The 13,962-nt window shown below is 42.6% G+C and overlaps 1 protein-coding gene across 1 annotated transcript in view; it reads right to left on the reverse strand.

The window, feature by feature from the left end:
- The window catches only part of LOC135921240 (secretin receptor-like), a 323,541-nt gene that overhangs the window by 13,807 nt on the left and 295,772 nt on the right, over positions 1-13,962 (reverse strand). Inside the window, exon 15 of the mRNA XM_070531477.1 lies at positions 10,081-10,141. Within this exon, the coding sequence (XP_070387578.1) occupies positions 10,089-10,141 (53 nt within the window). The 3' untranslated portion in view covers positions 10,081-10,088. The remainder of the gene's footprint in view (positions 1-10,080; positions 10,142-13,962) is intronic.

Raw genomic sequence — 13,962 nt, forward strand, 5'->3', positions numbered from 1 at the left:
AAACTAGAAGATAACGTTGATTTCAGTGTGACTAGAAACGCCTGCAAAAACAATGTGAAGGAATTGTTACTAACACAGTGTTTGAGAGAGTGATTGTTTCAACATAAATATATTATAACCCGCTTTTTCTTTTTTTCTGTTTTACGTGAATACATACATGTTCATGGTTATATGCTGCACTTTAGTGTACTAAGATAATTTACATTTATAACCTGTACTTTATTGCTTGTGGACCGGGAGAGGAAAGGGGAAAAGGGGAGATAAGCGGAAAATTTTATTTCACCGCCTATATTAGTAAACAAGCTGTAACCCAATAATTTTGTCAATTCTGTTCTCAGTTAGTGTAAACTCGTGTACAATGTGTTAAAATATGTAACGTTATGTGCGTCCGCTCACTGCCAATGAACTACCACTAAATAATGTGTAATACAAGCGTATATTGCGGGTACAGGGGCCCCTGTTGTATCGCCAGGTCGCGCATGCGCTCCTGGAATGGCCCCTTCTGATTAGACTGATCAACCAAGCACGTGTCTGTTATTGGGCAGTCAACCAAAGCTATACAAATAGTTGTCAACGAGTTTCGCTCCAACAAACGATCATTGCCAACAAGAGAACTTAGTATGCCCTGCTAGTAGTGCGAAATCATGCTTTGCCTGCTGCCTTTTTCGGAAAGCAGTTTACGTCCAAAAGGCTCTGCCGAAAGCTCGTGTGATTTATCCTAATATATACCTGCAATCATCCATGAATAAAACACTTGTTCTTGTTGCATCCATGCCGGTGGTCGGCACTGCGCACCGGAACATGGTGTCAGAAGTGGGATAGACTGCCGCAAGCAGTAACGCATCGAAATACGGGCGTCGCAGTGAACCGACAAGATGGATTTAGTGAAGCCGCCGCAACCGCTGGTGCTGTCAGGGAACACCGCAAGGAATTGGTGCATGTTCACGCAAAGATTCGAGCTATTCTTGCATGCAACAGAACTGGCGCAAGCACTAAGGTCCGAGCCAGCCAAGATTGCGCTCCTGCTCACCATTGCCGGAGAGGACGCCCTAGAGGTATTCAACAATTTTTCGTTTTCGGACAACGAAAGCAAAGATGATTATGTAGCAGTGACGGGAAAGTTTGAAGAATATTGTCGACAACAGCAAAACGAGGTGCATGAACGTTATGTCTTCCGTGCAAGGACTCAAGCTGAGGGGGAGCCTTTTGAGCATTTCGCTCGAGACCTGAGGAAGGTAGCCCAAAGTTGCAATTTTGGGGACCTAAGTGATGTCAGAGACGAGATTGTTTTCGGCGCCGTTAACCAAGAATTGCGAAAGAAAATGCTGAAGGTTAGGGACCTTACACTACGCAAAGCCGGAGAAATCTGCAAGGCGGAGGAAGTATGTGCCGAGCAAAACAACGCATGGGTTCAAGCGCAAAAACAAGTGGCACCAATCTCAAATGCGCAGTGCAAATGTCTGGCGCGCGCGGAACTTGCCTCAGGCTCCGAGCAAAGTTAAGCCTGCTTCACATGATGCGATTTTTGTCGCACCGGAAGTGCGATTTCCGTCGTTTGCAATGAAAATCGCAGTCGCAGTGCCGACCCACCGATTTTCAGCTGCGACCAACCGGTTCGTCGCACCGTCGCAGCGATCGCTGCGATTTTCCGTCGAAATTGCGCGGAGAGCTATCGCGGAGCTATTTCGCCGGTTCGTTTTGCAAAATGGCGTCTCGCACAAGTGCAATGCCGGAGACGTGGATTGCCGAATTCGGTACGTACGGGAAGGGAGAAAAAAAATATCTGGTCCTGCAGATTCCATTAATTGCTTTTGTTGACACGCTACGCAGCAAATGAAGTGCATTTTCACGTTTGCTTCGTACGCCTTTGCGAGTTGTCAGTACTAGGAGGTGCTCGATCCCCACCAGACTACGAGGTCGTCACAATTTTCTTTTGTTCAGTAGCATGCAAAAATCGCGCTTACGAAGCTGCTTGAATTATTTCATCCTCGGCAAGGACAAATGACAAGACAGCAAAGTACCCAAAGTTTCAACGTTGTGCTGAACGCGGTACCGTTCAGTTGCATTTTCTTGTCGGTTTTCAAGCGTGAATTTCCCGGTGCATCTTGAAAGCTTAATTATTATTAAATTTATCACAGCAAAAGTGTAGGCTATCGTAGTGAATTTGCTACAATAGCATTAAATCCGTGGCTTGAATAAATATTACATGCACGTTAAGTTGCACCTCTTCTCTGGAGAATTTTCTTTTCTTGCACGGGAACCAACAAACATTAACTTTGTTGTAGACTTTGTATCCTTACTGCATCTGTAATAACACTTGCTTTGAAAGGTAATAAACTCTACAGCTAGTAGATTAAGTAAATTTCTTGCTTGCTATAGTGGCACCGTGACAACGTACCCTCCTGTACCGTCATGTAAAACTTGTGCGACAATGCGAAAAGCAGGCAAACGGCCTGTTTTTGCGGAGATAAAACAGTATAAAACGACACGCTGAAGAAAAGTAAACCAAAATCGTGCAGTGAAGTCAACCAGTACAAGCAGTTCTTGCACGTTCACAGCTGATCAAGTGTGCAGAAACATTTATGCCTTACATGTCCCTAATAAGTTCGTGATCACATATACTAATGTGTAAACCCACATAACGATATCTGCTGTGATTACCCTTTATAAGTAATAATATACCATGCTGCTTGCAAGAACATATCACCCGAGGATGTTAGAACACATTTCTGCATTTCAACTATACACAATATGTGGTTTATTCAATAAAGAACCATAAACGGCTTTTTTTGCAATGACACACTTATTCCAAATTTTTCTTACATGCAGTAAGAAAAAAATGTTGACAAAAATATTGTTCCTCACTTTATTCACCTGCCACTGTGGCTATAGCATTCTGCTGCTAACACAAGGCGAGGGGTTGATTTGCCAGCCATGGAAGTCGCATTTCAATGGGAGTTATAGGTAAAGAAACCTCTTGCACTTAGATTTAGTTTATCACCTTTTATTGAACCCTTAAACTTCAACATACTATCGCATAGGGGTGCATGCTTATTCAAAATCTAACACCAATAGAAAACAAAGGGCAGAATTGTAAAACAACCATCTTTCGTGATAATTCGAGTGAGTAAATATTCATTCCATCAATATGTATTGTTCAACAGCACTGCAGAAATGAGCATAATCAGGTATAGCAAGTACTCTGTCAGGAAGCTGGATCTACAGATGTATAAATGTCAAGGCATGAATGATCATACTACGTCACACACATAGCACAAAGAAAACCTTTTTCAAGAGTTGTCCCTTCTGGCATATATGAGTGGGCCATAAGCAGCAGAAACATAATTGGAGGCATTGTGTAATACCGCTTATGAAAGAATGAAGAGAATGAAGAGGCTTTTAACAGCAGTACCTCATGCTACTCTGATAAGAGGTACGATGAGCGAAACATTTCTGGTAGAGCAGTTAAAAAGTAACTTTCTGAAAAACAAAAAAATTCAGGTGAGAGTTGGAGGTACATTTGGCCCACCCACGCCAACAACACAGGCATACTACAAGAAACACTACAGCCTGTGGTGTATTAGAGTCTATGGGAAAGCTATGTAATACAGAAATCAAGAATGATGCAACAAGCCCTCGACAACACTGCAGACTTTCTTGGCCAGTGTGGCCTCTCGCTTTCTGATAAGTCGGCTTACATCGACGTCGGAAAAAAGACTAGAATCAAGAACTACTCGAGATTGCACATTGTGCTCCCAATAGCTGGAGAAACATACCTCAGTCAAGATCCACAAATCCTCAGCTAGTGTAAGACCATGACAGCAGAGCCAGCATGTGGGTGAAAGACTTATGTCATGCCTGGATGCAAATTCTACACCTGGTGAAAAGAATAATCTTGAAATCATGGGGGCTGGACGAGTGGATACTACATAAAAATCACAGATGCTGTGCTTGTGTCTAAGGTATGGTACGGCATGAATTACCAGCAGCACACAAAAAAGACAACTCGACGAATACAGGCATCGGGTAACAGGTATTTCAGACTCTACCATGCTTGAAGAACTCTATGAGAAAGAGCAAACGAACAAGCACCTAGACAGAATAGAGTTGCAGCCTGCAGCACAAATTCTTTGCCTCAAGGGCTCAGAACCTGGTCCCAAGATATTGTGCCAGCTAGCATATGAGATGCAAGGACGACTACCCCTCCCTTTAGAAACAATGTTGGGAGGACCTGAACTTGAAACACAACAGGCCCATACCGTGAAATATGGGGGCAAACAGTTAGGCCAGGAGACTATGCAGCTGCCAGACACAGAGGAGGTTGCCAATTATGAATATTCAAGCAAACATCAGGCGCTGATGTGGCAATAGCCCTGATGTACACTGATGTACACTGATGTGGCAATAGCAGTTTAACAGTAGTATGACACTACATAAAACTAAACCCCATATAAGTGAGTACCATTCCAGGTCACCCTGCACCTAGAAAAGCTGAACTGAAAGCAATGACACAGCACCCTACAAAACACCCTGCATGGATTCACCAGAAACTGTCTGGGCCTGCACATCACACAAGATTGTCAGGAAAATCAGGAGATTGACACGCGACTTGTAAGGACATGGCCACAAATTAAATTACAGGATACACAGCCATGCTGATATTCCAGGACACACACGGTCCTATAAGCCCAACAAAATAACTGAAAACTGGATCAGTTTGTGTGTATTCGTTATTAACTGACAGATAGACAACAGACAAGAACGAAGCGCTCTGTGTGTTCACTTCGTTTTTGTCCCATCGTATTTCGGTTGCACTATATTTAATGAATTCATAAGGCTGCACAGGAGATGAATGATACCTCTGCCCAAGGGCCCGATTTCACATCAAAACCCGCGCGCACGCGCGCGCACACACACACACACACACACACACACACACACACACACACACACACACACACACACACACACACACACACGCACGCACGCACGCACACGCACACACACACACACACACACACAAATGTTGCAAGAGTGCATAGCATGAACCAGTATCAACAGGATGAGGACTAACTTTCAACTGAGGTTCATTTGTAAAAATTTGGCGAGTTATACAAATTACCAGAAAAAATAAGACGATGTACAAAGCGAGAACAAGGTGAAAGCAGGAGCCAACGTTTCGACAAGTGGACTTGTCTTCTTCAAGGTCCACTTGTGGAAACGTTGGCTCCTACTTTCAGTTTGTTCTCGTGTTGCTCATCGTCTTGCATTTCCATCTACAGCCTTCCCCGTGCTTTCCTCAGAAAAAGAAAGACATCGTTGAAAGACAGACAAAAATTGGTCCTTGATGCTGCCAAACATAAATACAAATGCTACACAAAGAAAATACAGAAAAATTCCAAGTGCAGGAAAATAATCATTACAATTGCCAATCCTGTATGCCAGCACCTTTCAAGAAACACTTGTTATTCCAGTAGACAAACTGACAACTTGCTTATGCAAACAAACTCTTCCAGTTCCATGCCATTGGAAAAACAATGAGTTTCCTGGAATATAGCCACATGCACACTTGGTGGTCACAATGTTTTTTTTTCCTGGACTTGTATATCTACATGCATTTTCTCCCTTTCCCGCTTTTATGTTTGGTTCCATCAAGCACCAGTCTCTATCAGGTTTTATTGCTGCACTACTTTCTGGTAACCTTTATAGATCACTGCATTTTCACAATAAACATTTTAATTAGAAGTTAGCGTACCCTGATCTTACTGCTTCACACTATACATTCTTGCTACATTGGCCAAATAAAAGATTTTTTAAGGTACAAAGAAGCATCAGAAGGGCCATTAAAGTGACTTGTTGCAGTCTAAAAAATAGTGAATAGCCTGGCTGCAAATGGCACCAGAGGACACATAGGACGAACAAGAAAACCGAGATGATCTAACCAAACATTTCATGCATACTGAGTAAATGCTTGCTGACAAGCAATAGACCGAACATACACAACAAGGAGAAGCAAAAATTCATGTGCGTTTCCTGACAGGAAATGCATCCATTTCTAACGGAGGCCGTGCTGACAAGATGCTCCCAGCATTTTTAGATCCACAGCAACCATAATTTCTCTAGGCAGCCAATCTGCACAGAATGCTAGCTTCTTCCTCTACAATGCACGCTCAGACGTGGAGAGTGCATTGTAGAGGAAGAAGCTAGCATTCTGTGGAGATCGGCTGCCTAGACAAATTATGGAAGCTGTAGATGCAAATGTACTGGGAGAATCTTGTCAGCATGGCCTGTGTTACACTTTCAGAGATGGACGCGTTTTCTGTTGGGATCTGTATGAACGCACATCAATTTTTGCTTCTGCTTTTTGTGTAACTTCGATTTATTGCTTGTCAACCAGCATTTACTCGGCATGTTCAATAAACGTTCTCTTGTTAGTACGCCTTGGTCTCTAGCAGAAAGGTGTTCATTCTTTTTACAGTGAAGCTGTATATGCCTAGGCAAGACACTCATTGTGCGATCCCAAAAACCCTAGTGCAAGGGTATGAGCCATCGTTTAAGGGGGTGTGAGCCGTTGCATTCGTCTTGCATGATGGACAGAGAAATTTCTTGTTGGGTAGACATAGAAATTCTTATGCATTTCAAACATACCTTTGTCTACGTATTATTGCAGGGAAGGAACACAGAGGGGGACGGGGTTAAGACAAGATCATGATGTCATTATTATTTCGCAGCAAAGGTGTGGTGGGCCATTGGCTAGACCGATAGTGACGTCGTTTCTCTCTAGCAGCAGAGCGCGCATGCAGCAGTCTCTCTCCGACTTTCTAATAGGTTCAAAAATGTGTCCCTGTATATAATTAAATGAAATGCTCAGCCCCGGTGTGTCACTTGGTAACTACAGTGCATAACTGAGCCATAACCATTATGATTAATGCATTACAAAACACAAATGCGTAGCATAGTTCAGGAAGACTTTAATAGACCCGCTGAATTACCACAATGAACCACTCATTGCACTTTCCATGATGGTGATATTACAAAAATTTAAATGATATTGCGCGACACTAAAAAACGACACGGACGTGATAGAAGACTGCACACCAAGCGGTTTGTGTGTCGTCTTCTCTCACGTCCGTGTCGTTTTGTAGTGTCGCGCAATATCATTTAAGTAATGGATTACCAACTTGCCCGGAATGCTGCTCTCATTAAGATCTTGCAAAGTGCGATATGTGGCATTCCAAATAAACAACGTGATAAACCCAAGCCAAACATGTGCATAACCTCATTAAGAAACAAAGACATAACCAATAATATAGAAAGACTTGAATAAACCACTGGAATTAACCCAGTGACAAACACCGGGGCCGCACATTTCAGCTTCGCTGGTTTACCGTCTGTACAAGGTGCATGGGCAGTAATTATTTCTGTTATTGTTTGTTAAGTATCGTATAGTGTTGTGCCAGTGAAACACGTTGGGCTACTTGGTGCAATGTATTGGTACTGCTTTTCTTGCTGTATTTTTTTCTTAATGTTGTGCCCTTCCTTTTGCAACAACTTTTTATTCCCCCTTGCATAATACTTCAACCTTGCAGCCTGCGCGATATATAAATAAATAAGTACATAAGCACGTCATTCATTCATCTGCATACACCTCGCACCATTCCTTGCTCAACATACGTCACTGTGTTGATGTATCGCAGCGTGCATCTACATTAACTGCCGTTTGCGTTTTGGTATGGTTTGTGAACAGTGTAATGCGTAAAGATTACATAACATTAAGGTTGTGACCTATGCAGTGTATAAGCAAACCTTGGAAGACATGACATGTTGGATTGTTGAAAATAAGACAAATTGTATATATCGCAAGTACTTTAACAGCATTTAATTGGCCACTTGACAAAAATTTCATTTCACATAGATTCCAAGACGTACACTGAATCTGCAGTTTTTCTTTTTGCTTAATAATGTAGTCGTTACTGCATGGTCACATTGTAGATTTGAAAAGAGTGTTAAATAAATTTGTTTGTTGCCGTATAACTATATGTGTAGATCACTGCGATTGTAACACCAGAACTTGATACAAACATGCACACTATAGGATGCAGACAAATGCTCAGGACAGACTCTAGAATGTTTGCATCCTGATACTTATGAAAGTGAACGGTTTTATTCCATGGCTGTCAATGAGAGGGAGAGAAAAACTTAATTGTGTTCGTGGAACAAAAACGCATTGATAAGCTTAGACAGATAGTCATTGCTTACGACTTTCGAAATGAATAATTATAGCTTGCTATCGGCATTGAAGCAGCCTTTCGACAGCAAGAAAAGGTATTAGTTTTCCCAGCTCTGAACATTGAATTCCAGAAAATGCAAGCAGGCATAAAATTTTGCCAATATAATCTGTTTAGCGATAACAAATTGAAATAAAAATTGAGGTTTTCATTCGTGCTTTCTCTGGCTGAGCAAACAAGTTTGAAATGACTCCCATAAGCATGTCGTAACAATGTTGATCTAATACAGGTTAAATGCATGACTAGCTTAAGGAATCTGGATGATTGCTATAGATTACAGTGAAGAAACTATAATATCTAATAACAATAATATAATAATTATATTTATTTCCACAGAACAGGCTAACCGTGGGAGGCGTGCGAGGCTGAGCAGAAAGCTGAAAAATTCTACGGCAAGTGCGCCTGCCGTGGGCCTACAATCCTGCATTATGGATAGCGCGTATTGATATGGCATTCTTGCTAGAAGTTCGGAGTATACTACCAGCGCGAGACACAGGACAACAAATTGGAAGAGAAGCGTGTCTTTTAGAATGCTATCTTACAACGTACAGGTTTCTACAAAAGTAACGGTAACTGCTCGAAACATTTGATGCGTCCAACTTTGCGCCTTTAGAAATGTTTAGAGAGGGCTCCCATTTATATATATTCGCAGCGCAAGCACGGCGATGCACGAACCAGGCTAGCGCTCAGGTTGAATTTCACAACACAATTTCATTCCACGTCGTAATCACACAGATTGTTTGACGCTTCGTTCAGGGGCACACGCGGGCGTTCGGGTTGGTGCTTCTTGTTGCGTTCGGCGTAAGAATATGGCTAGTAGCAGGCACAACATATGCGCAATGACGGGCGATATACACGCATCATTTCTCCAGAAGCTGAGGCTGAGCACGAGTAGCGCGAGGATCTTGGTGGGCTGACACGACTTCGTGGCAGCCGAATTCCGAATGCTGCATATGCGGTGACGGTAGCTATATGAACTTGTCGATAGGTCATCTTGTAGAATGTTGTAGCGCAGGCAGAACGAAACGGTCATAGAAGGTAGATAAGACAACACACAGCGCTGAACCGTAGAATAAAGGGGAGAAGAAGAAGACGACGAACCTGCTGCTAGCCTGTCTGAGCAGCGCTGCCTACATTTATCGTTATTTTCCGGTAATATTACTGGTCAAAACGGTTCAAGACGTCTGTCGACTCGTAAAGGTACCTTCCGTATTGGAGACCGACGGGTGCTGCGCCACCCGCCGCCTCACAAAGTGCTTGAATGAACCAAGCTGGCACCGACGAGCACCCCGCCATGACCTCCCAATGGCTGACACCGGGTCAGAAACGCCAGCTGGTTTGTAAAAGCCAGCCTGACTGCAAGCGACAAGACACTGGTGAATCTGAAGACGAGTCAACTATCATCGAGGATGACAACGTGGTGAACCCTTGAGACCTGGACATGGAAGATGGTGGTTTCCGAATTGTGCGCCATCGCAAAGACATGGCGGAAGGCATTCTAGTGTTAATCACTGCAGCATCCGAAAGAGATGATTTAAGGCAAGTAAACCCTATTGTCCTGTATTCTGAGCTTGAAAGGATTCTCGGTGGAGCACCAGTGAAGAGCCACTTCACAGAACAGGGAGCATTGCTCTTAGATGTAGAGACAGAAGGACAAGCCAACGTCTTTCTAGAGACCAAGAATATCGGCGGCACAGTCATATCTGCCCGTGTCCCACGCAGTTATATGAAAAACACGTGCATTGTTAGAGGAGTCCCTAAATGGTACTCGGATGATGAGCTGCTCACCTACCTGAGACCTCAGGGAGTATTCCATGCAAGAAGAATCATCCGTCGGGTCCAAACCTCGTCATCTGAATGGGAGTCAAGGCGCACAAACTGGGTGGTTCTCACATTTGCTCCAAATTCTGAACGCCCGGAGAAGATCAACCTTGGTTTCACCACACACGAGCTCGTCGACTACGTGGAGACACCACCACGCTGTTTTATTTATTTATTTATTTATTTCAATATTACTGCCAGCCTCTGGTTAGAGGCCTTAAGCAGGAGTGGTTACATACATGACGAGTAAGACTGAGTACAAGGTGTGAAGCGTGAGCAAAATGAAATAGCACTGAATTTGAAAAACATAAGCAGCGCGTCATTTGCGAGAACGTAGCAATTAGCGCTAACAATGTGAAATTATTCCAGAAGAAAATGTAAAATGCTCTTAGTGCCAAGGTGACAAACACTTAGGAGACAGAAAAACTAAACTAGAACAATATATGTATACCACGCGTGGCAAACGATTACAGAACATCCTGTTAGACAAATATAATGTGGTAGTGTGTAAAAATGTGTAGCAGTGACAGAAGCATCAGAAAACACGTGTGTTCAGTTATGTGGAAGGACAAGCCGAAAAGAAGAAGAAAAAGGAAAGGAGGGCAGGGATGTACCTCGGTCATTTACGCAATTTCATTAAGCAGCTTTAAGAATGATTCGATGGTGTCGCAGGCGACCACCGCAGCAGGAAGTACATTCCATTCCCTAATGGTTCGGGGAAAATATGAATTTCTAAAGGCTTCTGTTTTGCAGTAGTAATCTTTAAGCTGCTTAGCGCGGCTAGACCGAGTTGGTCGACGAGCTAGAGGCTCGGTATACGTGTCCTTGTCGATGCCCAATTTTCCATGATAGAGCAGATACATGTACTTTAATCGTTCTTTAAATCGCCGTTTTTGCAGGGTAACCAGTTCTGCTGTTTCGAGCATAGCGCTTGGTGATGCATAACGGCTGAAGGAATTGAATACAAATCGTATCGCCTTTCTCTGAATTTTTTCTACCTTTTTTATGTTAATATCGCTATGTGGATCCCAGACGACGGACCCATACTCAAGAATCGGGCGGACGAAAGTTTTGTAAGCTAGTAGTTTTATCTCATGGGGTGAATTTTTTAAGCAACGCCTCAAGTAACAAAGCTTCTGCATGGCTTTCTTTTCTATGTATGACACGTGCTCATTCCACTTTAAATCCGAGCTGATAACTACACCCAAATATTTATAGCTTGTCACGCGGTCTAAAATATGCCCATCGATCGAATACTGGTTGTTTAAAGGGTGTCGTTTCCGCGTCACGGTCATCGCTACAGTTTTTTTTGCATTTATTTTCATTTGCCATGTGCTGCACCATGATTGCACTGTAGACAGCGAGGTATTTAACAGCGATTGGTCAGCGGGACAACGGATTTCTTTATATAAAACGCAATCGTCAGCAAACAATTTTATTTTAACTGGCAATTCCTGTGCAATATCATTGATGAAAATTAAGAAAAATAAGGGCCCAAGCACTGATCCCTGTGGGATTCCGGATAGTACAGGTCTTGACTGTGATTGTGTTCCGTCTATGTTTACAGTTTGCCGTCTCGAAGTAAGGTATGCTTGAATCCAGGAAAGAAGGGACTCATTTTTAAGTATAGGTTTCAATTTTATCATGAGTTTGGTGTGTGATACCCGGTCAAATGCTTTCTCGAAATCTAAAAAAATTATATCAATTTGCCCTTGCTCATCCAGAATAGCTGCGAAATCATGAATGGTTTCTAAAAGCTGAGTAGTAGTTGAAAGCCCTTTACGAAATCCATGCTGCCTGGGGTCAAGAAAACCATGAAGCTCAAGATAAGCTGTTATATGTTTAAAGATGATGTGTTCAAGAAGTTTGGAACATGTGCAGAGTATAGAAATGGGTCGATAGGAAGAAAGCAGCGATGAGTCTCCTGCTTTTGGCACTGGAACAATCTTTCCAAACTTCCAGTCATGAGGCAACTCGGATAGTTCTAATGACTTATTAAAAATAACACATAAGAATTTAGAGCACCATTCGGCATATCGGAACAGGAATGTGTTGGGTATCGCATCGACGCCAGAAGATTTTTTTGTATCAATGTTAAGTAAAAGCTTTAGAACACCTTCTTCCGTTATTATAATATTACTAATAGGTGGAAAGCTTTGCAATGTGAAAAATGTGGGTTTTTCACCATTATCAACTGTAAATACGGAACAGAAAAAGTTGTTGAGCGATTCTGCTACTTGTAATTTCTCCGAAACTGTTTCACCATTAATGCAGAGGGAGGGCACGGTTTTTGATTTTGAAGAGAAATGCCGCCAGAATTTTGCAGGGGACGAAAGGAGAAATTGCTTCATAGTGACATTGTGGTAGTAGTCTTTTGCTTTTTTAATGCTTTGGCCTAATTGAGTGCGCAGCACTGAAAGTTTGCGCATGTGACTGTCAGAGGGGTGCTTCTGCAGTTGTTTTCTTGTCTTCTTCGCCTTTCGTTCCAAGCGTACAATTTCTTTTGTTATCCATGGGCGGGTTTTGCGGACAGTGATTACTTTAGTCGGTACAAAGTTATTCACGCATTGCAACACAAGATCTTTAAAGTATTGCCAAAGATCCTCTACTGAGCATGAAGCAGACTGGGAGAGGGAAACAAAGTTGGAAAAAGATAAGTCCAGAGCATCTAATATGCGTACATCATCTGCTCGTGAGAAAACAAGCACTGAGCGCTTTTCATGCTCAACCCCAACGACATGGCCCAAACACATCGTAAGACATACCATTCTATGATCTGATATGCCGTTGACGACGCTAAGTCCCGTAACCTGAGGAAGCATACTTCTGCTAACTAAAAAAAGATCTAAGATAGATTCTGAGTCGTTATGTATGCGTGTAGGTTGCTTTACTAATTGCGTTAGGTCATGATACATTAAAAGATCAACAAATGGTTCAGCGATTTGTGCTCCTGGCTGGGGAAATACACCGTCCCATACCACTGATGGAAAATTAAAATCACCGCCCAGTAGTATATTGCAGGCTGAAGCTCTGCATGAGCAGAGAAATTCATTAAGTTGGTCGCTGAAAGTGCTGTCTGTGTTAGGAGGGCGGTAAAATCCCCCGATAATGAAAGTTTTGTTAATAGTATGTACTTTTGCGAGGACACATTCAACTCCAGGAATGTCTGCCAACCTTTCTACGTGCAAAGATTCCTGGAAAATGATGGCAACCCCGCCCCCCCTCGAAATTCTATCTTTACGGAAGATTTTATAGCCGTTAGGTGCTATTTCTTTGTCACTGACATCAGGTTGCAGCCATGATTCTGTAATAATTACAATATGCGGCCTGTACGCAAGAATTATGCTTTCAAGCTCGGAGGACTTGCCCACTATGCTACGAGCGTTCAAGTTCAAGCACAAAAAACCGCTTGTGTCATTTTTATCGATTCATTGGTTTGCTGCCTCTGCATTTTCAGGTCTGCTTGACAGGACCATCTTTCTCTGTTCACTTTCCCACTTGAACCATTCGCCGTCGACCTTAACTTTGTCGTAAACAAGTTTCACCTTCTTGCCCGCCCTTCTAGCGTCAGAAGTACTCTGCCATAGCATTTTCCTTTTGTACCTAGTGGCTGCCGAGAAGTCTTCCGAGATTGAAATAGATTTGCCCTTCAATTTGTAAGAATTCTTTAACACATTTATTTTTTCTTTGTGATCGAAAAATTTTACAATTACAGGACGCGTTTTACCATGCTGTTTTCGTCCTATTCTGTGTATTCTTTCAACTGAGCGGGCTTCAACACCTAAAATATCATTAAATATTGTCGCCACACGCGCTGAAGGACCGTTTGATTCATCATCATCAGGAACACCGA

The sequence above is a fragment of the Dermacentor albipictus genome, chromosome 1 (assembly GCF_038994185.2).
Source record: "Dermacentor albipictus isolate Rhodes 1998 colony chromosome 1, USDA_Dalb.pri_finalv2, whole genome shotgun sequence".
NCBI lineage: Eukaryota > Metazoa > Arthropoda > Arachnida > Ixodida > Ixodidae > Dermacentor > Dermacentor albipictus.